This window comes from Somniosus microcephalus, chromosome 3, assembly GCF_052327205.1.
Source record: "Somniosus microcephalus isolate GS21.2 chromosome 3, FLI_Smic_1.0, whole genome shotgun sequence".
NCBI classification, from domain to species: domain Eukaryota; kingdom Metazoa; phylum Chordata; class Chondrichthyes; order Squaliformes; family Somniosidae; genus Somniosus; species Somniosus microcephalus.
Genome location: NC_140989.1, coordinates 55,228,208 through 55,252,372, shown reverse-complemented (window position 1 = coordinate 55,252,372; position 24,165 = coordinate 55,228,208). Strand labels below are relative to the sequence as shown.

The following is a 24,165-nucleotide window of genomic DNA, read 5'->3' as shown; positions in this document are numbered from 1 at the left end:
ATACCATTTGCCTCCTTAACCGCCTGCTGCACCTGCATGCTTACCTTCAGCGACTGGTGCACAAGGACACCCAGGTCTCTTTGCACTCCCCCTTCTCCCAATCTATTGCCATTCAAATAATAATCTGCCTTCCTGTTTTTGCCACCAAAGTGGATAACCTCACATTTATCCACATTATAGTGCATTTGCCATGTTTCTGCCCAATCACCCAACCTGTCGAAATCGTACTGGAGTTTCCAGACATCCTCCTCGCAGCTTACCCTCCCGCCCAGCTTTGTGTCGTCTGCAAATTTGGAGATATTACATCCAATTCCCTCGTCCAGATCATTAATATATATGTTGTGAACAGCTGGGGTCCTAGGACCGATCCTTGCGGTACCCCACTAATCACTGCCTGCCACTCGGAAAACGACCCGTTCATTCCAACTCTTTGCTTTCTGTCCGCCAACCAGTTCTCTATCCAAGTCAATACCTTGCCCCCAATCCCATGTGCCTTAATTTTGCACGCTAATCTCTTATGTGGGACCTTATCGAAAGCCTTCTGAAAGTCCAAATACACCACATCCACTGGTTCTCCCTTATCTATTTTACCAGTTACATCCTCAAAAAAATTCCAGTAGATTAGTCAAGCATGATTTACCTTTTGTAAATCCATGTTGACTTTGTCCGATCCTGTCACTGCTTTCCAAGTGCTCTGCTATTACATCTTTTATAATAGACTCTAGCATTTTCCCCACTACCGATGTCAGGCTTACCGGTCTATAATTCCCCGCTTTTTCTCTACCACCTTTTTTGAATAGTGGGGTAACATTAGCTACCCTCCAATCCATGGGTACCGTTCCAGAGTCTATCGAGTTCTGGAAGATGATCCGTAATGCACCTACTATCTCTAGGGCCACTTCCTTAAGTACCCTGGGATGCAGACCATCAGGCCCTGGGGATTTATCGGCCTTCAGCCCCATCAATTTTCCTAACACCATTTTCCTACAAATACTGATTTCTTTCAGTTCCTCGCTTTCATCAGACCCTATGTTCCCCGACATCTCTGGGAGGTTATTTGTGTCCTCCTTTGTGAAGACAGAACCAAAGGACGCATTTAGTTGGTCTGCCATTTCCTTGTTTCCCATTATAAATTCCCCTGATTCTGACTGTAAGGGACCTACGCTTGACTTCACTAATCTTTTTCTCTTCACATATCTATAAAAGCTTTTACAGTCAGTTTTAATGTTCCCTGATAGCTTACTCTCATATTCTATTTTCCCTTTCTTAATTAATCCCTTTGTCCTCCTTTGACTCCTAAACTGCTCCCAATCCTCAGGATTATTGCTTTTTCTAGCCAATTTATATGTCCTCTCCTTGGATCTTATGCTATCCCTAATTTCCCTTGTTAGCCACGGTTGAGTCACCTTTTTTGTTTTATTTTTACGCCAAACTGGGATGAACAATTTCTGTAGCTCATCCATTCGGTCTTTGAATGTTTGCCATTGCCTATCCACCGTCCACCCTTTGAGCACCATTCCCCACTCAATCCTACCCAACTCGCTCCTCAGACCATCGTAGTTTCCTTTATTTAAATTGAGGACCCTTGTCTCTGAGTCAACCACTTCATTCTCCATCTTAATGAAGAATTCGATCATATTATGATCCCTCCGACCCAAGGGGCCTCATACAACAAGATTGCTAATTAATCCTTTCTCGTTGCATAATACCCAGTCTAAGATGGCCTGATCTCTGGTTGGTTCCTCGACATATTGGTCCAGGAAACCATCCCGTAAACACTCCAGGAATTTAGGGGTTCCTCCCCCTCCCACACAAGAGAAACTTGGAGTGGGAGGGGGAGGAACCAGTTGTCGTGGTCCATGTTGGTACCAACGACATAGATAGGGCAAGGAAGGAGGTTCTGCTGAGGGAGTTTGAGCAGCTAGGGGCCAAATTAAAAAGCAGAACCACAAGGGTAATAATCTCTGGATTACTACCTGAGCCACGTGCAAATTTGGCTAGGGTAAATAAAATTAGAAAGTTGAATGCGGGGCTCAAAGCCTGGTGTGGGAGAAATGGGGTTTGCTTCCTGGGACACTGGCATCAGTACTGCGACAGGAAAGAGCTGTTCTGTTGGGACGGACTTCACTTGGCCAGTGCTGGGACTAGAGTCCTGGCGAATCGAATAACTAGGGCTGTAGAGAGGGCTTTAAACTAATTAGTGGGGGGGAGATTTTAAGAGAGCGAAAAATAAAAATGACAGCGGAGAAGGCAATAGAGCAAGGTAGCAGTGGGGGAATTAAAAACCAGAGCGTGTCAGGAAGGGACAGAATGTATATAATGATAAAGGTAAAGTAGTAAAAGGGTTAAAAGCAGGAATAAATTGTCAGAAAACATATTTGAAAGTTCTTTATCTGAATGCACGCAGCATTCGTAACAAAATTGACGAGTTGACGGTACAAATAACTACACATGGGTATGATCTGGTGGCCATTACGGAAACATGGCTGCAAGATAATCATGACTGGGAACTAAACATACAAGGGTATTTGACAATTAGGAAGGACAGGCAGGAAGGAAAGGGAGGTGGGGTTGCTATGTTAATCAAGGATGGAATCACTGCAATAGTCAGAAATGATATTGGGTCAAAGGATCAGGATAGTGAAATAGTTTAGGTGGAGATAAGGAATAAGAAGGGGAAAAGTCACTAGTGGGCGTAGTCTATAGGCCTCCTAACAGTTGCAACTCTGTTGGTCGGAGTATAAATCAGGAAGTAGTTGGGGCTTGTAATAAGGGAACAGCTATAATCATGGGGGATTTTAACTTTCATATTGACTGGACTAATCAAATTGGGCATGGCAGCCTTGAGGAAGAGTTCATAGAGTGTATTAGGGACGGGTTCCTTGAGCAGTATGTAACTGAACCAACCAGGGGACAGGCAATCTTAGATCTGGTCCTGTGTAACGAGACAGGATTAATAAAAAATGTCCTAGTAAAGGATCCCCTTGGAATGAGTGACCATAATATGGTTGAATTCCAAATTCAGTTTGAGGGTGAGAGTGCTGGATCTCAAACCAGCATACTGAGCTTAAATAAAGGAGACTATGAAGGTATGAGAGTAGAATTGACTAAAGTGGACTGGGAAAACATTAAAGTGTAAGACGGTACAAGAGTAGTGGTCTACATTCAAGGAGATATTTCACATCTTTGAAGATAAATATATTCCACTGAGGAAAAAGGGGAGTAAAAGAAAAGACAGCCATCCGTGGCTTAGTAAAGTAATAAAGGATAGTATCCGACTGAAAACAAGGGCATATAAAGTAGCCAAATCTAGTAGGAGGATAGAAGATTGGGAAGCATTTAAAAGCCAGCAAACAATAACTAAAAGATTAATTAAGAAAGGGAAGATAGATTATGAAAGTAAACTAGCAAAAAATATAAAAACAGATAGCAAGAGTTTCTACAGCTATATAAAAAGAAAAAGGGTGGTTAAAGTGAACGTTGGTCCCTTAGAGGATGGGACCGGGAAACTAGTGGTGGGGAACATGGAGATGGCAAAGACGCTGAACAAATATTTTGTATCAGTCTTTACAGTAGAGGACACTAAAAATATCCCAACACTGGACAAACAGGGGGCAATGGGGGGGGAGGAGCTAAAGACGATTAAAATCACTAAGGCGATGGTACTCAGTAAAATAATGGGACTTAAGGCGGATAAATCCCCCGGACCTGATGGCCTACATCCTAGGGTCTTGAGAGAAGTGGCGGTAGGGATTGTGGATGCATTGCTGATTGTGGTAAACCACTGTTTGTATACTGTTTGCATTCCATTGTGTACATGCCTCGACATGCCTCGGCTGACTCCTCCCACAAGTCCTAGTATAAAGGTGGCTGCTCCCCAGCCCTTTGTATTTCTGGACCGGTCGACCACTCGAGGCAGACCTCCATTCTTTTGTTAATAAAAGCCTTTAGTTACTCTTCTAACTCTCAGTCTTTTATGAGTAATTGATAGCGCATCACTGATTATTTTCCAGAACTCCCTGGACTCAGGAAAGGTCCCGGCAGATTGGAAAACTGCTAATGTAACACCCTTATTTAAGAAGGGAGGTAGACAAAAAGCTGGAAACTGTAGACCAGCTAGCCTAACATCTGTGGTTGGCAAAATGTTGGAGTCCATTATTAAGGAAACAGTAACAGAGCATTTGGATAAACATAATTTAATAGGACAGAGTCAGCATGGTTTTATGAAGGGGAAGTCATGTTTGACAAATTTGCTCGAATTCTTTGAGGATGTAACATACAGGGTGGATAAAGGGGAACCAGTGGATGTGGTGTATTTGGACTTCCAAAAGGCATTTGACAAGGTTCCACACAAAAGATTACTGATCAAGATAAGAAATCACGGGATTGGGGGTAATACACTGGCATGGGTGGAAGATTGGCTATCTAACAGAAAACAGAGTTGGGATAAATGGTTCATTCTCGGGCTGGCAATCAGTAACTAGTGGTGTTCCGCAGGGGTCAGTGCTGGGACCCCAACTCTTTACAATCTATATTAACGATTTGGAGGAAGGGACCGAGTGCAACATATCCAAGTTTGCCGACGATACAAAGATGGGAGGGAAAGCAATGAGTGAGGATGACATAAAAAACCTGCAAAAGGACATAGACAGGCTAAGTGAGTGGGCAGAGATTTGGCAGATGCAGTATAATGTTGGAAAGTGTGAGGTTATGCACTTTGGCAGAAAAAATCAAAGAGCAAGTTATTATCTAAATGGAGAGAAACTGCAAAGTGCTACAGTACAAAGGGATCTGGGGGTCCTGGTACATGAAACACAAAAAGTTAGTATGCAGGTGCAGCAGGTGATCAGGAAGGCCAATGGAATCTTGGCTTTTATTGCAAGAGGGATGGAGTATAAAAACAGGGAAGTCTTGCTGCAGTTATACAGGTTATTGGTGAAGCCACACCTGGAATACTGCGTGCAGTTTTGGTTTCCATATTTAAGCAGATATACTTGCTCTCGAGGTGGTTCAGAGAAGGTTCACTCGGTTGATTCCGGAAATGAGGGGGTTGACGTATGAGGAATGGTTGAGTAGGTTGGGACTCTACTCATTGGAGTTCAGAAGAATGAGAGGCGATCTTATCGAAACATATAAGATTGTGAGGGGGCTTGATCGGGTGGATGCGGGGAGGATGTTTCCACTGATGGGTGAGACTAGAACTAGGGGGCATAATCTTAGAATAAGGGGCTGCCCTTTCAAACCTGAGATGAGAAACTTCTTCACTCAGAGGGTAGTAAATCTATGGAATTTGCTACCCCAGAGAGCTGTGGAAGCTGCAACATTAAATAATTTAAAATGGAGATAGACAGTTTCCTAGCAGATAAGGGAATTAGGGGTTACGGGGAGAGGGCAGCGAAGTGGACGTGAGTCTAGATTCGGATCAGCCATGATCCTATTGAATGGCGGAGCAGGCCCGAGGGGCCGTATGGCCTACTCCTGCTCCTACTTCTTATGTTATGTTAACCTAGTGAACCTTCTCTGAACTGCCTCCAATGCAAGTATATCCCTCCCTAAATAAGGAGACCAAAACTATACGCTGTACTCCAGGTGTGGTCTCACCAACGCCCTGTACAGTTGTAGCAAGACTTCTCTACTTTTATACTCCATCCCCCTTGCAGTAAAGGCCAACATTCCATTGCCTTCCTAATTACTTGCTGTACCTGCATGCTAACTTTTTGTTTCATGTACAAAGACCCCCAGATCCCTCTGTACCGCATTATTTTGTAGTCTCCATTTAAATAATTTGCTTTTTTATTTTTCCTACCAAAGTGGATAACCTCACATTTTCCCACATTATCCTCCATCTGCCAGAATTTTGCCCACTCACTTAACCTATCTATGTCACTTTGCAGATTCTTTGGCCTAGAAATTCGGTTGTTTGCGCCAGCGGTTAGCGCCTAAAGAGACCGAGAATTGGGGCGTTACCCAATGTTGGTGCGGGCGCAATGAAGATAGCGACAACTCCCATATTGACTATACATTTAACGCCTGCGCTAAGTGTTTGCGTGCGCCCACGAGCGCAAGCAGATCATGACGTTATTTCAGTGTGCAACGCCTTTTAGGGGCGCCTGAGCGGATATTGGGCGGCGCCCGGAGCCTTTACGCCTAGCGCTATTAGTGACAGTTCGAAGGAGCGTTAGCAGGCCCTTCTCGGAGTCGGGGGGCGCTATTTAAAGGGGACAGCTCTAGTATAGAAGCTTCAGCCACTTGGCCTGTTCATTGCGATCGTTGGTGGAGAGAGTTGGTGAGCTACTGTGGAGCAGAGTTTTTGGAATTTAGCATTAGAGTACTTGGGACCCTCAAACCTGTCCGGAGCAGTTGGAGCACTAGACCTAACAGCCTTTTGACCAACTGGCATCGGAATGGGAGATGCTTTGGAGGGCGACGGCCTCATGGCCGAAAACTATGAAGGGGCAGAGAGACGGCGGGAGAGAGGGCCGGGATTGGCCAGAAGGAGGAGGGGCAATGGAGGTCGGCCAATCCGAGGGTATGCTGCGAGGGTCTTTAGGCAGCAGGTGTCATACCTTGACATGTCGGAGGAGCAGTGTGTGCAAAGGCTCCGAATCGGGAGGGACGTCGTTACTGAGCTGTACCACCTGCTTGCTGAGGATCTGCAGCCGCGTCTACGGTGCAGGACCTCTCTGTCGGTGGCCGTTAAACTGACTGTTGCCCTCAATTTTTATGGCAACGGATCCTTTCAGTCAGCCACTGGGGACATTGCAAATATCTCAGGTTGCAGTGCACTGTTGCATCCAGCAAGTTACAGCTGCCCTTCATAGGCGAAGGCGTCAATTCATCACCTTCCCTCTGACCCTGGAGAAGCAGGCGGAGGAGGAGGAGGAATATGGAAGGGCTCCTGAAAGTGGAAGGGCCATCCGTCAGAGGCTCATGAGGACTCGTATCGAGGCCCCTCTGGTGGAATGATGAGTGTCTTTACTCCTGCGCACTTTGGATGTTTGAAAGCCTCTGAAGGCCAGCATCACTGTAATTAGTCACGTGCACCATAGCACATTAAAACTTCTCTTTATTGTCACAAAAGTCTTTCTTTACAGCAAAACAACGTCATGTCAACAGAAACCATAACTAACAAAATAACAGTTAACTCTTCGGCAAAGACGCAAAACTAAACAAACCATTTCCAACAATTACAACAGGTGAGGGTGTCCTTGAATTTGGCCAAAGAAACGTCTCAGCACCTCCCTCTACTGCTGGCCCCTTGATGGAGAACGACTTCTCTTTCGCGGTCGGCCCCTTCCCTCCCTGCTGCTCCTACGTAATTGAACCCCAGTGGCGGGGTGAAGGCTGGGGGACGCCTGCTGACTGTGTGAAAGCGCAGAAGCCCCTGAGGGACAGCCTGGCCGACCTCTGGGCTTGGAGGGTGCGGACGCAGGATGCTTGATCTGAGCATGGCTGGAAGCAGTGTGCCCTGCAGGTGGTGGCAGCTGCACTGCAGACGTACCAGCGCTGGCATGTGCAATGGTCACCTGCCGAGAGAGGCCACCTGCACCATGGTCGGACGACACACTGGCTCTCTGAGGGGACCGGCTCGGCTCATCCACCACAATCGCATGCTCCACTGATTCCTGGCCTTGTATGGGACTGGAAGGGCCCGGGGTGATCCTAGCTGATGCAGATAGGGTAGCTGCAGTGAGAGTTCGCATTGCCTCAATCTGGGTGTGGACGAGGCCGGCAAGTGACTGCGTGGCAGCAGTGAGGACCTGTGTGGCAGGTGCCAGTGCTTCGGAGAAGCCCTGGATAGCTCTTTCCATTGCTTCGGACAAGGCCGGTGCCGACCGCTCCACTGCCTCGGACAAGCCCTGGACAGACCTTTCCAGGGATTGTCCGAAGCCCTGAACAGTCCTTTCCATAGCGGACTCGAAGCCCTGGTCAGTCCTCTCCATTGTTGGCCCAAAGCCCTCGACAGTCCTCTCCATTGTTGTCCCGAAGCCCTGGAGAGTCCTGTCCATTGTTGCCCCGAAGCCCTGGAGAGTCCTGTCCATTGTTGCCCCGAAGTCCAACACACTCTTTGCCAGTGTATCTATTGACTGAGGCATCCTCCCCGCTGCAGCCATCAGCTCAGTGTGCCTGAGCCGGGCCTGGGTGCTCATTTCAGCCAGGCGACGCACCTCCTCTGCACTCTGTGCAGCAGTCATCACTACCTGCCTTGCCCTCCGGGGAGACGGTGGCCGAACTTGCCTACCCCCCTTGCGTTGCTGCATGCCGCTTGTTCCGGCAACTGGCTGATCCTCAGAGCCCCCGCCCCCCCTCCCCTCCAGGGAACTACTATCCCCAGTCTGTAGATGTGTATGCTCCCCTGAGATTGGAACGGATGGTCCGGCTTCCTCCTGATCCTTGCCTCCGGAGGCACTGGCAGCTTCAGGGCGTTGAGCCCGAGTTGGTGATGCATCATCTGAAAGCAGGGAGGTGGAAGAGTGGCTTTCGCAAAAGGACAGGTTGGTGGAAAGGCATGCCAGATTGCGGCAAGGCTCTGACATGGCTGCATACTGAGGAAGCATGCTGGCGGGGGGACCAAGTGGAAGGAGACAGCTGAAAAAGGTCGAGAATGGGGTCGGCAGCTGCAGTGGTAACAGGACCAGACAGACGTCCTCCAAGTATCTGGTGCACTCTCTCCTCGAGATCCGTGAGAGTGACCACTTGTGGAGGTTCGACGCTGGTCCTTTCGGATCGTCGCCAGCTTGGACTGCAGGGGAAAGAAGGGGAATTTCTGTAACATGATGCCTTGAGAGATCATCGCATGCCCCCCATGGTGCAAGAGCCCTTACATGAGGCCTTGAGAGATCATCGCATGCCCCCCATGGTGCAAGAGCCCTTACATGATGCCTTGAGAGATCATCGCATGCCCCCCATGGTGCAAGAGCCCTTACATGAGGCCTTGAGAGATCATCGCATGCCCCCCATGGTGCAAGAGCCCTTACATGAGGCCTTGAGAGATCATCGCATGCCCCCCATGGTGCAAGAGCCCTTACATGAGGCCTTGAGAGATCATCGCATGCCCCCATGGTGCAAGGGCCCTTACATGTGGCCTTGAGTGAAATGTCCATGTGTGTGCCCAGAAAGGGCCATGGGTGCTTGCTGACAGATGGCCATTGGGGCATCATGGCAACAGGGCCCTCGAAGTCAGGTGCAGATGGAGGGAATCAGAAGTTTGCATAACCAACACTTACCCTAACGACCCGAGTGAGGTCGTTGAATTTCTTCCTGCACTGAACAGGGGTCCTGGTCGCCATGCTGCTGGAGTTGACCCTCAGAGAAACCTCCCTCCAAGATCGCCGGTTAGCCTTTTGATTCGGCCTCTTGCCATTGTCAGGATACAGATCATCTCGACGGCGCTCAACTGCAGACACCAACTGGTCCAGAGCCTCAGTGCTGAAGCGCTCTGCTCTCTGTCTTACCTTCTCCATCCTGACCAAGTTTCTTGCGCCAGAGAAGGGCGAGCGCCGATTCTGAGGCCTACAGGGCGTTGAGTGTGGCAGCTCAGGCTGACTGACTCACCCCTTTAAGAGCCGGCCGGCGCCTGGAAGTCTCGTGGTTTCCGGTAATTGAGATCACCTACGCTGCGCCCGTCCGCGCCGATATTGGGTAGCGCCTGAACTTTTGCGCCTTAGGAGCCCCATGCAACGTCTGATTTCGCGCCTCAATCCCCTTTGGGGGCGATGCAACCCAATATCTCGCCAGGCAGCGATAAGTTTCGTCTGGCTATAAAATTTGCGCAGCGCCAGTTCTAACACCTCAAGCAGGGCTATACCCAATTTCTAGGCCTTTGTGTCCTCTTCACAAATTGCTTTCCCACCTACCTTTGTATCATCAGCAAATTTGGCTACATTACACTTGGTCCCTTTGTCCAAGTCATTAATATAGATTGTAAACAGCTGAGGCCCCAGCACTGATCCCTGTGGCACCCCACTGGTTACAGTTTGCCAACCTGAAAATTACCCATTTATCCTGACTCTGTTTCTTGTTAGTTAGACAACCCTCTATCCATGCTAATATATTACCCCCAAATCCCATGAGCTCTTGTGCTGTAGCCTTTTATGTGGCACCTTATCAAATGCCTTCTGGAAATCCAAATACCCAGGTTCCCCTTTATCCACCCTGCTCGTTACATCCTCAAAGAACTCTAGCAAATTTGTCAAACAGGATTTCCCTTTCATAAAACCATGCTGACTCTGCTTGATTTTTTAAATGCCCTGCTACTAAGTACTTCCTTAATAATGGACTCCAGCATTTTCCCAATGACAGATGTTCGGCTAACTGGTCTATAGTTTCCTGCTTTCTGTCTCCCTCCTTTGTTAAATAGGAGTGTTACACTTACGGTTTTCCAATCTGCTGGGACCAGAATCCAGGGAATTTTGGTAGATTACAACCAATGTATCCACTATCTCTGCAGCCACTTCTTTTAAGATCCTAGGATGCAGGCCATCAGGTCCAGGGGACTTGTCCACCTTTAGTCCCATAAGTTTGCCTAGTACTTTTTCTCTAGTGATGGTGATTGTTTTAAGTTCCCCCCTCCCTATAGCCCCTTGATTATCTATTATTATTTGGGATGCTTTTAGTGTCTTCTACCGTGAAGACCGATACAAAATATTTGTTCAAAGTCTCTGCCATTTCCCTGTTTCCCATTATTAATTCCCCAGTCTCATCCTCTGAGGGACCAATGTTTACTTTAGTTACGCTCTTCCTTTTTATATACCTGTAGAAGCTCTTACTGTTTGTAAGTTTACTCTCATAATCTATTTTCTCTCTCTCTATTGTTTTTTTAGTCGTCCTTTGCAGATTTCTAAAGATTTCCCAATCCTCTGGCCTACCACTAATCTTCACATTATTGTATATCTTTGTTTTCAATTTGATACCATCCTTAACTTCCTTAGTTAGCCACAGATGGTTCATTCTTCTCTTAGAGTCTTTCTTTTTCACTGGAATATATCTTTGCTGAGAGTTATGAAATATCTCCTTAAATATCTGCCACTGCTTATCTACCGTCTTACCCTTTAATCTATTTTCTCAGTCCACTTTAGCCAACTCTGTCTTTATACCTTTGTAATTGCCTTTAAGTAAGTTCAGGGCACTAGCAAACTGAATTTGAAAGTCCGATCACTCTTCCCTAGAGGATCCTTTACTATGAGATCATTAATTAATCCTATCTCATTACGCATCAGATCTAAAATAGCCTGCTCCCTGGTTGGTTCCACAATGTATTGTTCTAAGAAACTATCCCGAATGCACTCTATGAACTCTTCCTCAAGGCTACCTTTGCCAATTTGATTTGTCCAATCTATTTGAAGATTAAAATCACCCATGATTATTGCAGTACCTTTCTTACAAGCCTCCATTATTTCTTGATTTATATTCTGTCCTACAGTATAGCTACTGTTAGGGGCCTATAGACTACTCCCACAATGACTTCTTTCCCTTATTATTTCTTATTATCTCCACCCAAACTGATTCTACGCCTTGATCTTCTGAGCCAATACCATTTCTCACTACTGCACTGATCTCATTCTTTATTAACAGAGTTACCCCACCTCCTTTTCCTTTCTGCCTATCCTTCTGAAATGTCATATACCCCTGAATATTCAGTTCCCAGCCTTGGTCACCTTTCAACCACGTCTCTGTAATGGCAATCAGATCATACCCATTTATTTCTATTTGTGCCGTCAACTCATCTATCTTATTATGAATGCTGCGTGCATTCAGATAAAGAGCTTTTAATTTTGTCTTTTTACCATTTTTCCCTACTCTGACTCTACTTTCTGATGCACTCTTATGTTTACACGCTCTGTCCCTCCCTGTCACACTCTGGTTATCATTGCCCCTATCGCTACCCTGCACTATTGCCTTCTCCTTTCTCTTTGACTTTTGAAATTTCCCCTCACATGAATCCTCCCCCCCCACTATTTAGTTTAAAGCCCTATCTACAGCTCTAGTTATTCGATTCGCCAGGACACTGGTCCCAGCATGGTTCAAGTGAAGCCCGTCCCAACGGAACAACTCCCTCTTTCCCCAGTACTCTTGCCAGTGCCCCATGAATCGAAACCCATTTCTCCCACACCAATCTTTGAGCCACGCATTCATCTCTCTGATCTTATTTACTCTATGCCAATTTGCTCGTAGCTCAGGTAGTAATCCAGAGATTATTACCTTTGTGGTTCTGTTTTTTAATTTAGCCCCTAGCTGCTCATTCTCCTTCAGCAGAACCTCTTTCTTTGTCCTACCTATGTCGTTGGTACCTACATGGACCACGACAACTGGATCTTTCCCCTCCCACTCCCAAGTTCCTCTCCTGCCCAGAGGAAATGTCCTTAACCCTGGCACCGGGCAGGCAACACAGCCTTCGGGACTCTCACTCTCGGCTGCAGAGAACAGTATCTATCCCCCTCACTATACTGTCCCCAATCACTACAACATTTCTTTTTACTCCCCCACCTTGAATGGCCCCCTGTACCATGGTGCTGTGGCCAGTTTGCTCATCCTCCCTGCAGTCCCTGCTCTCGTCCACACGGAGCAAGTATCTCGTACCTGTTGGACAAGTGCCAGGCAATGACTATCTCCAACAAGTGAGCGTCTAACCACTGCCCATTGACATTCAACGGCATTACCATCGCCGAATCCCCCATCATCAATATCCTGGGGGTCACCATTGACCAGAAACTTAACTGGACCTGCCACATAAATACTGTGGCCATAAGAGCAGGTCAGAGGCTGGGAATTCTGTGGCAGGTGTCTCACCACCTGACTCCCCAAAGCCTTTCCACCGTCTACAAGGCACAAGTCAGGAGTGTGATGGAATACTCTCCACTTGCCTGGATGAATGCAGCTCCAACAACACTCAAGAAGCTCGACACCATCCAAGACAAAGCAGCCCACTTGATTGGCACCCCATCCACCGCCTTAAACATTCACTCCCTCCACCACCGGCGTACCGTGTCTGCAATGTATACCATCTACAAGATGCATTGCAGCAACTCACCAAGGCTTCTTTGGCAGCACCTCCCAAACTCGCAACTTCTTCCAGCTAGAAGGACAAGAGCAGCAGGCGCATGGGAACACCACCACCTCCAAGTTCCCCTCCAAGTCGCACACCATCCTGACTTGGAAGTACATTGCCGTTCCTTCATCGTCGCTGGTTCAAAATCCTTGAACTCCCTCCCTAACAGCACTGTGGGAGTACCTTCACCACACGGACTGCAGCGGTTCAAGAAGGTGGCTCACCACCACTTCTCGAGGATAACTAGGGATGGGCAATAAATGCTGGCTTCACCAGCGACGTCCACATCCTATAAACAAATAAAAAAATGTATGCAACACCACCCCCCCCCCCACACCTACAATGCCACTGATGCAAAGCACTCCTGCAAACAACCAACCACCCATTGCACACCCCTCCCCATTGGTCCCAGTCAGTTCATGACTTCCCATTCATCATCAAGCAAGTGAAACAGTGAGTTGCCAATCGGCAACCAAAAATGGGCAACACGGGAAGTGGTGTGAAGTAATACATTTTATGTGATTCTAGTAAAGAATGGAAACTTCACAATATGACATTTTCTCATACACCCATGTGCATTCCCTTGGTGAACTACAAAGCTTAACTATTCCTTTTCCTACCACTCCTACGTGGTGCAATATCTATGGTTTCAGCAGAGGTAAGGCAGGCTGCTTAGATTCCTGCTCTGGGTTTTAGAGCCTGTGAGAGCCCAGCCAAAGACTGCACAACCTGCATCTGTGCAGAGGCAGACTTGGCCATCGGGACAGGAGGCAGCATGTCCGGTACTGACTGGTGGGGTGACCGGGGGCGGCAGCGGGTGAGAAGTGGAAGTGCTTTGAGTGGAGTCCCCACTTCCATGTCCCCTTTCAGCATCAGCCCTCTCATGGGCTAGCCACACTTCACTGCTACCACGCGGCTGGAGAACAACTTGGTGCAGATCAGTGAGGCGCCAGACATGTTGGCATCCAGAGTCTGCGAGGCCTCTCTATCTATGCAAGAAGACATCGTCACAATGCGCTGCTACATCAACCCACTCACGCTTGAGCCAGTCTCCTCCATTCTCTCTCCAATCGTGGACAGTGTGCTTGGAAGGCCTGTTAATACAACACACATTTTCTGGTGGTTCAATGATTATCATTTTCATCAACGGCTCCTGGGATACAGCATCTGCGTCCAGCTGAGTAGAGCTTGAAGCGAGGGCTGTGCCCTCTGAAGCTGACTCTACACAGCTGTCCCTGGCATCACTGCCTGCTCTTGCTCACTTGTGAAGTGTGAGTTACCAGGTGAAAACCCAACTATCTTTCTAACTGGTCCCACCAAAGTGCGAGTATCTGAGCTGGAGCATGGTAAGCAAGAGCCCTGTGACTGTGCACCCTCAGAAGCAATCAACTCCTCTGAGGATTCATCATCTGCGAGGTCCGTGGACTCCTGCTGCACGCGTGAAGGCCCTGTCAGATAGATAGAAAAGATATGAATTAGTGCTGGCAAGGCAAGATGTTGCAACTTATCATGATGAAGGTGATCATATTTCACTCGCTGCTGAAATCAAGTCAACATGACTGAGTGTTGTGTGAGATGTGTGTGCATTATATTTCATTCTGTCACCAGGTAGCTGGATGGTCCAAGTCTCCTGGGACGCCGAGATGCCACTGATCTCCAGCACTTCCTCCTCGACAGTTGGCAGTTGTGAGATCTGTGGAGGTCCACCTCTGGTTCTCTCCTTCTCCCTTGTGTTTTTCCCTGGACATCATAGAGGGGGGCAACACCTTCGAAACAGGGTGTACAAGCAGAGGCTGAGCTTCCTTGACCTGTTGGAACAGCAGTGCTTCCGGAGGCTCAGGTTGTTGCGTCGGGTGTTGGCAGACATCTGCAGCCTCCTAGAAGAAGACCTGCTCCCTGCTGGACCTGATGGGAGTAAATGTAAATTTGGGCAGTAGGCGAGGCAACTTTAAATTTAAAAGAAAATCTACAAGATCAAACATACAAATTTAAGAAAAATTACAGATTTGAATAATGGGCCTGAATTTCCGATCGGAGGCTTCCTACGTGCGGGTGCCTCCGATCGGGGAAAAAAATCTACGAACTTACCTGCTGGCTCCGTTGGTCCCGAGGCTTGCGATCCTGGGCCTCTGCTCTTGGAAATGCTCAGGGGCACATGCGGTTCGCAAGCGTCCCTGGAATCACGTGGGCTACGGGGAACCAATCAAAGAAGGGAATCCCCCTTCACACTTTTGACAGGTCTTTACGCACAGATCTGTCAAAAGTATGAATGGGGATCACTTAAAAAAGTTAAACATTAAATAAAATTTCTTTTTAAATCACGTAATTAAAATTACATTAAATTTTTTTAAATTAATTTTTTGAAAAAAGAATTCAAGTTTTTTATGGTGCTAAAAGTAAACTTACCTTTTTTAAAACCATTTTAAAATTATAAGTCAGTGAAAATTTTTTACATTTTTTTAAAAACTCCTCTTATGCTGGTGAAAGCAGGCCTTACGTCTGCTTTTACCAGGCGTAAGATTTTTAAAGGCTTTCAGCAGGCAGAAGTTGTGCAGAAAGCGCAACTCATCGGAAAATCCGGCCCAATGTTTCTGGTGTAATTACAGCAAGATTTATATTGCTGCTAATAGTTCAAGACTTACACTCCATGGGTAAAAGCTGTTCAACTGTCCTCTGCTACTGTACAAGCTATGTCAGTTCCTGCCAGTGGGTACTGCAGGTCATATATGGCCTATCATAGCAGGAGCAGATAAATAGAGTAGGACAACCTTTGTCAGTGGTGAATGAGGTCATAGTAATTTGTGTAGGATGTACATCATTTACACCACAATTCAGCCTCTTGCATGACACACAAGTGTTGCATGTAATCATGCCCAGGGTTTTCGATGGTGTTTCATTTAATTGTAATAATTAATTGACACTGTGATCATTTTAGTCAAAAATCCAACTATTTAAATGATTTGAAACCTTATTTTATGCTGTAGTTATGATTGTTATTGTGTTTTTGATATATAAGAAAAGCAGCGCTACCTGACACAATTTACTGAGATCACAGCATGCTGAGAAAAGTCCTGGTCTTGAAAGGACTTGGAGTCTTGAGCGCTGGGAGAAAATGACAGAAACTGAATGATTTAAGACAAGGAATTAATTAAATGATTGAAATTGTGGCAGAAATTATTTGTGGTGCCAGAAGATGACTAGCAGTAAAGGAAGGGGGTTGATCAGTTCTATAAGGTGCCAATCTCTTGTGGATGATTGTTTTTAAAGCATGATTTGTGGTATCTACCTATAAGAAAATTTGCCTCTTTTATGTCTAGAATTTCTAAGGCAGCAGAAACTTGCTCCTTCAGAATAGTTTAACTTTTGCCCTGTTCTAATTTCATTTAAAACTTTAAATTGGTACTGACCAATGGCAAGTTTTCCTTTGTCCTTCCTAATGCCCACCATTCGTTTTCAAAAGTACTTCATTGACTGTAAAGCGTTTTGAGACATCCAGTGGTCGTGAAAGGCGCTACAGTATATAAATCATAGAATCATGGAAAGTTACAGCACGGACGAGGCCATTTCGGCCCATCGTGTCCGCGCCGGCCAACAAAGAGGTATCCAGTCTAACCCCACTTCCCAGCTCTTAGTCTGTAGCCCTGCAGGTTAGAGCATCCCAAGTGCACATCCGAGTACTTTTTAAATGTAGTTAGGGTTCCTGCCACTACCACCCTTTCAGGCAGTGAGTTCCAGACCCCCACAACCCTCTGGGTGAAGAAATTTCCCCTCAAATCCCCTCCAAACCTTCCCCCAATTATTTTAAATCTGTACCCCCTGGTTTTGACCCCTCTGTTAAGGGAAATAGGTCCTTTCTATCCACTTTATCTAGGCCCCTCATAATTTTATACACCTCAATAAGGTCTCCCCTCAGCCTCCTCTGTTCCAAGGAAAACAGACCCAGCCTATCCAGTCTTTCCTCATAGTTAAGATTCTCTACTCCCAGCAACATCCTTGTAAATCTCCTCTGTACCCTCTCTAGTGCAATCACATCTTTCCTGTAATGTGGTGACTAGAACTGCATGCAGAACTCTAGCTGAGGCCTAACTAGTGTTTTATACAGTTGAAGCATAACCCCCCTGCTCTTGCCTTTATTAGCCATGGCATAGAATACAAGCATTCCGTGTGCCTTCTTAACCACCTTATCTACTTGGCCTGCTAACTTCAGGGATCTGTGGACATGCACTCCAAGGTCCCTTTGTTCCTCTACACTACTCAGTGTCCTACCATTTAATGTGTAAACCCTTTCCTTGTTAGCCCTCCCCAAATGCATTACTTCACACTTCTCCGGATTGAATTCCATTTGCCATTGTTCAGCCCACCTAACCAATTTATTGATATCTTCCTGCAGTCTACAGCTTCCTTCTTCAGTATCAACCACACAGCCAATTTTAGTATCATCTGCAAACCTCTTAATCATACCCCCTATATTCAAGTCAAGATCGTTGATATATACCACAAAAAGCAAGGGACCAAGTACTGAGCCCTGCGGAACCCCACTGGAAACAGCCTTCCAGTCACAAAAACACCCATCAGCCATTACCCTCTGCTTCCTGTATCCGAGCCAGTTTTGAATCCAACTTGACACTTTGCCCTGGATCCCTTGGGCTTTTAACTTCGTGACCAGTCTGCCATGTGGAACCTTATCAAAAGTCCATATACACTACATCAAATGCACTACCCTCATCTACCCTCCTTGTTACCACCTCAAAAAATTCAATCAAGTTTGTCAGACACGACCTTTCCTTAACAAATCCTTGCTGACTATCCTTGATTAATCTGTGTCTTTCTAAATGAAGATTTACCCTGTCCTTCAGAATTCTTTCCAATAATTTTCCCACCACCGAGGTTAGGCTGACTGGCCTGTAATTACTCGTTCTATCCTTTGCTCCCTTTTTAAACAAGGGTACCACATTAGCAGTCCTCCAGCACCACACCTGAAGCCAGAGAGGATTGAAAAATGATGGTCAGGGCCTCTGCTATTTCTCCTTTTGCTCCGCTTAACAGCCTGGGATACATTTCATCCGGGCCTGGGATTTATCCACTTTTAAAGCTGCTAAACCCCTTAATACTTCCTCTCTCACTATGTTTATTTCATCTAATATTTCACACTCCTCCCCCCCCCCCCCCCCCCGATAGTAATGTCTGCTTCGCCCCTCTCCTTTGTGAAAACAGACGCAAAGTATTCATTAAGAACCCTACCGACGTCTCCCGCCTCCACACACAGATTACCCTCATGATCTCCAATAGGCCCTACCCTTTCTTTAGTTATCCTCTTACTCTTAATATATTTATAAAACATCTTTGGGTTTTCCTTGATTTTACTTGCCAAGAATTTTTCATGCTCTCTTTGCTTTCCTAATATTATTAATTGCACCCCTGCACTTTCTGTACTCCTCTAAAAATTCTGGAGTATTTAGCCCTCGGTATCTGTCATACGCCTCCCTTTTTTTCTTTATCCTACCCTGTATGTCTCTAGACATCCAGGGGGCTCTAGATTTGTTAGTTCCACCTTTTTTCTTTAAGGGCACATATTTGGTCTGAACCCTCCGGATCTCCTCCTTGAATGCCTCCCACTGCTCTGACACTGATTTACCTTCAAGTAGCTGTTTCCAGTCCACACTGGCTAAATCCCCTCTGAGCTGAGCAAAATTTGCTTTTCCCCAATTTAGAATTTTTATTCCTGGTTTATCCTTGCCCTTTTCCATAACTATCTTAAATCTAACTGAATTATGGTCACTAGCACCAAAATGCTCCCCCACTGATACGCCTTCTACCTGCCCAGCTTCATTCCCTAAAACTAAGTCCAGAACCGCCCCCTCCCTTGTTGGGCTTGCTACATACTGGCTAAAAAAAGTTCTCCTGGATGCATTTTAGGAATTCCGCAAGTCTTACTTTTCTTTTTTCAAAGGAACTAATATTGAACTCATTGGTACCTGATTGACTGACTTAAAATGACTCCAAATGCTATTTATTCAGCCACTTAGATGCTAGGGCCTAGAAATTGGGTTGGTAGCGCCGGCGCTGAGCGCCTAAAGAGACCTAGAATTGGGGCGAAGCGTTATGTTGGGGCGGACGCTATGAAGATAGCGCCAACTCAGGTATTGACTATACATTTAGCGCCTGCGCTAAGTGTTTGCGCGCGCCCGCAAGCGCAAGCAGCTCATGACGTCATTTCAGTGTGCAACGCCTTTTAGGAGCGCCTGAGCGCATATTGGGTGGCGCCCGGAGCCTTGGCGCCCGGAGCCTTAGCGCCCAGCGCTATTAGTGACAGTTCGAGGGAGGGCTAACGGGCCCTTCTCGGAGTAGGGGGGCGCTATTTAAAGGGGACAGCTCTAGTGCAGAATCTTCTGCCACTTGGCCTGCTCATTGCGATCGCTGCTAGAGAGAGTTGGCGAGCTAATGTGGAGCGGAGTTCTGGGAATTTAGCTTTACAGTACTTGGGACCTTCAACCCTGTCCGAAGCACTTGCAGCACAACACCTAAAAGCCTTTTGACCAACTGGCATCGGAATGGGAGCTTGTTTGGAGGGCGACGGCCTCATCGCCCAACACTGTGAAGGGGCAGAGAGACGGCGGGAGAGAGGGCCGGGATTGGCCAGAAGGAGGAGGGGCAATGGAGGTCAGCCAATCCGACGGGATGCTGCGAGGGCCTTTAGGCAGCAGGTGACAAGCCTTGACATGTCGGAGGAGCAGTGTTTGGAAAGGATCCGAATCTGGAGGGACATTGTTACTGATCTGTGCCACCTGCTTGGTCAGGATCTGCAGCCGCGTGAACGCTGCAGAACCTCTCTGTCCGTGATGGCTAAACTGACTGATGGCCTCCATTTTTATGCCAACGGATCCTTTCAGTCAGCCATTGGGGACAATGCGACTGTCACTCAGGCTGCAGTCCACTGTTGCATCCGGCAAGTGACAGATGCCCTTTATAGGCGAACGCGTCAATTCATTACCTTCCCTCGGACCCTGCACAAGCAGGCGGAGTATGAGGAGGAGGAGTATGAGGAGGAGGAGGAAGAGCAGGCGGAGGAGGAGGAGGAAGATGGAAGGGCTGCTGAAAGTGGAAGGTCCATACGTCAGAGGCTCCTCTGGACTCCTGTCGACACCCTTGTGGCGGAATGATGAGAGTCTTAACTCATGCGCACTTTGGATGTTTGAGGGCCTCTGAATGCCAGCATCACTGAAAGTAGTCACATGCACCATGCCACATTGAAACTTCTGTTTATTGGCACAAAAGTCTTTCATTACAGCTAAACAACGTAATGTCAGCAGAAACCATAACGTTCAAAATAACTGTGAACTGTTCAGCAAAGCCGCAAAACTCAACCAACCTTCTGCAAATATAACAGCAGGTGAGGGTGTCCTTGAATTTGGACAAACAAACGTCTCAGCACCTCCCTCTACAACTGGCCCCTTGAGGGAGAACGACTTCTCTTTCGCGCCCGGCCCCTTCCCTCCCTGCTGCTCCTATGTAATTGGACCCCAGTGGCGGGTTCAAGGCTGGGGGGACGCCTCCTGACTGTCTGGAAGCGCAGAAGCCCCTGAGGGACGGCCTGGCTGACCTCTGGGTTTGGAGGGTGCGGACGCAGGATGCTTGCTGTGACCATGGCTGGAAGCAGTGTGGCCTGCAGGTGGTGGCAGCTGCAATGCAGGCGTCCCAGCGCTGGCATGTGCAATGGTCTCCTGCCGAGAGAGGACACCTGCACCATGGTCGGACGACACACTGGCTATCTGAGGGGAGCGGCTCGGCTCATCCACCACAATCGCATGCTCCACTGATTCCTGGCCTTGTACGGGAGTGGAAGGGCCCGGGGTGATCCTGTCTGATGCAGAGAGGGTGGCTGCAGTGAGAGATCGCGTTGCGTCAATCTGGCTGTGGAGGAGCCCAGCAAGTGACTGCGTGGCAACAGTGAGGACCTGTGTGCCAGGTGCCAGTGCTTCGGAGAAGGCCTGGACAGTTCTTCCCATTGCTTCGGACAAGGCAGGTGCCGACCGCTCCACTGCCTCGGACAAGCCCTGCACAGACCTTTCCAAGGATTGTCCGAAGCCCTGAACAGTCCTTTCCATAGCCGACTCAAAGCCGTGGACAGTCCTCTCCATTGTTGGGCTGAAGCCCTGGATAGTCCTGTCCATTGCTGCCCCGAAGCCCTGGATAGACCTGTCCATTGTTTCCCCAAACACCTGGAGAGACCTCTCCATTGTTGCCCCAAAGCCCTGCAGAGTCCTCTCCATTGTTGCCCCGAAGTCCAACATACTCCTAGCCAATGAACCTATTGACTCAGGCATCTTCTCCGCTGCAGCCATCAGCTCCGTGTGTCTGAGCCGGGCCTGTTTGCTCATCTCAGCCAGGCGACGGACCTCATCTGCACTCTGTGCAGCAGTCATCACGACCTGCCTTGCCCTGCGGGGAGACGGTGGCTGCACTTGCCTATCCCTCGTGCGTGGCTGCATGCCGCTTGGTCTGGCAACTGGTTCATCCTCAGAGCGCCCCCCCCCCCCTCCCCTCCAGGGGACTACTATCCCCAGTCTGTAGATGTGTCAGCTCCCCGGATTCTGCAATGGCTGGTCCGGATTCCTCCTGGTCCTCGCCTCCGGTGGCACTGGCAGCTTCAGCGCGTTGAGCCCGAGTTGGTGCTGCTTCATCTGAAAGTGGGAGGTGGAAGAGTGGCTTTAGCAAAAGGACAGCTTTGCTGAAAGGCATGCCAGATTGCGGCAAGGCTCTGACATGGCTGCACACTGAGGATGCATGCTGGCGGGGGGACCAAGTGGAAGGCAACAGGTGAAAAAGGAGAGAGTCTTACCCTCGCTGTCGGTAATGGGGTCAGCAGATGCAGTGGTCACAGGACCAGACAGACGTCCTCCAAGTATCTGGTGCACTCTCTCCTCCAGATCCGTGAGAGTGACCACTTGTGGAGGTCCGCCACCGGTTCGACGCTGCTCCTTTCGAATCATCGCCAGCTTGGACTGCAGGGGAAAGAAGCAGAAGTTCTGTAACATGATGCCTTGAGACCTTATCGCATGCCCCCCATGGTGCAAGAGCCCTTACACGAGGCCTTGAGACCTCATCGCATGCCCCCCGTGGTGCAAGAGCCCTTACATGAGGCCTTGAGACATCTGTCCATGTGTGTGGCCAGAAAGGGCCATGGGTGCTTGCTGACAGATGGCCATTGGGGCATCATGGCAACAGGGTGCCCGAAGTCAGCTGCAGATGGAGGGAAGCACAAGTTTGGTAAACCATCACTCACCCTAACGATCCGTGTGAGGTCGTTGAATTTCTTCCTGCACTGAACAGGGGTCCTGGTCGCCATGCTGCTGGAGTTGACCCTCACAGCAACCTCCCTCCAAGATCGTCGGTAAGCCTTCTGATTCGGCCTCTTGCCATTATCCGGATACAGGACCTCTCGACGGTGTTCAACTGCAGCCACCAAGTGGTCCAGAGCCTCAGTGCTGAAGCGCTCTGCTCTCTGTCTAACCTTCTCCATGATGAACAAGTTTGTACCGCCAGACAAGGGCGAGCGCCGAATCTGAGGCCTACAGGGCGTTGGGTGTTGAAGCTCAGGCTGACTGACCCACCCCTTTAAGAGCCGGCCGGCGCCTGGAGGTCTCGTGCTTTCCCGTAATTGAGTTCACCTGCGCTGCGCCCGTCTGCGTCGATATTGAGTAGCGCCTGACCTTTTGCGCCTTAAGAGCACTGTGCAACGGCTGATTTAGCGCCTCAATCCCCTTTGGGGGTGATGCAACCCAATATCGCGCCAGGCGGCGATAAGTTTCGTCTGGCTATAAACTTTGCGCATCGCCAGTTCTAACGCCTCAAGCGGGGCTATACCCAATTTGTAGGCCTAGAAGTCTAAAGATTGATGTAATCTCAACACTAATGCTTTGAGACATTTTAACACATCAAGTCAGGAAGCACTGCTGCTGAGAGAATTATTTTGTCCGTATTGCTGATCAGGCCTGGGTGGGAAAAGCTCCTTAGCACGCCAAGGATGAAAGCTAAAAAGTACTTTCTTTTCTAAGAACTTGTATGTTTCTATCTTTAAAGGGGGTGTGTCTGAAAAACTAACTCAGACCAAAATATTTTTGACCCAAATCTGTAACACATTTAACTTAATTTCTCTTTTCCAGACATGTTGCAGGACTGAATGCTAGTAGAGCAAAAAATATCCTTGAATGGCGTGAGAAGAATGGACCATTCATCAGCAGAGAACAGCTGAAAGATGTCAAAGGCTTGGGTCCAAAAACCTTTCAACAATGTGCTGGTTTCATCCGAATTAATCCAGAAAACATAAAGAACTTTTGCAGGTAAATACATTTCTTTCAATTTGTTTTTCTTTAACGTAGAGAAAATCAAAATAATGATTTTCAAACAGTCCTACAACTTCTCAAAATGAGGTGTTTTGCTATTGAATGATGCAGAAGTGCTCCAATTCAATTAAACTGATTTGTGACAGAGGTGCAACAGGAATGTATCAGAAAATAAACGCTGTAACTGAGCTTGTTTTAAGATGTTGATTAGAAAACAAATTTTTGAAGTGGATGCACTGTGTAATATTGGGGCCAGTCTGTGGCAATGAGCCATGGTTTTTGCTGGTATATGTCATCTTACACTATTTCCATTTTGGTTTCAACAGCAATCAGCAGCAGTCTGATAGCACTGCGGGAGGTCAGCAGGCAACTGAAGCAGGCAGCAGTTCCAAGGCAGGTGCAGGAGGGGGCACAGTTGGGAAATCTAGCAAAAAGAAGGGCAAAACCCAGTGCACTTCTCCGCAGCCAAATCCATTAGATCAGACGTGTATCCATCCTGAATCGTATAACACAGCGATGAGGTAAGGGCGCAAGCAGAAGGTGTGAACTACTCCAGTAATTTGGATTTAATTTATTTCTGTCATAAGGACCAGCTGAAATATTTCTCCCTTCACGTTGCCAAGTTTGTGCGAGGTCATAAGTTAATTGCCATTCTTGTGTGCGCCAAAGTAATAAATAGAAAAATTGCCTGTTAATTATATATTTTTTTACAACGGATATATATATTGCAAGCATAATACAGGTGGTTTTGTTCAAGCATAGCATTCTAAGTGC

General features: G+C 47.6%; 1 protein-coding gene across 1 annotated transcript in view; it reads left to right on the top strand.

Moving 5' to 3' along the window:
* Window positions 1–24,165, top strand: part of srbd1 (S1 RNA binding domain 1) — a 400,732-nt gene that overhangs the window by 285,987 nt on the left and 90,580 nt on the right. Inside the window, exons 19-20 of the mRNA XM_085980499.1 lie at window positions 23,212–23,388; window positions 23,718–23,912. Of these exons, the coding sequence (XP_085836625.1) occupies window positions 23,212–23,388; window positions 23,718–23,912 (372 nt within the window). The remainder of the gene's footprint in view (window positions 1–23,211; window positions 23,389–23,717; window positions 23,913–24,165) is intronic.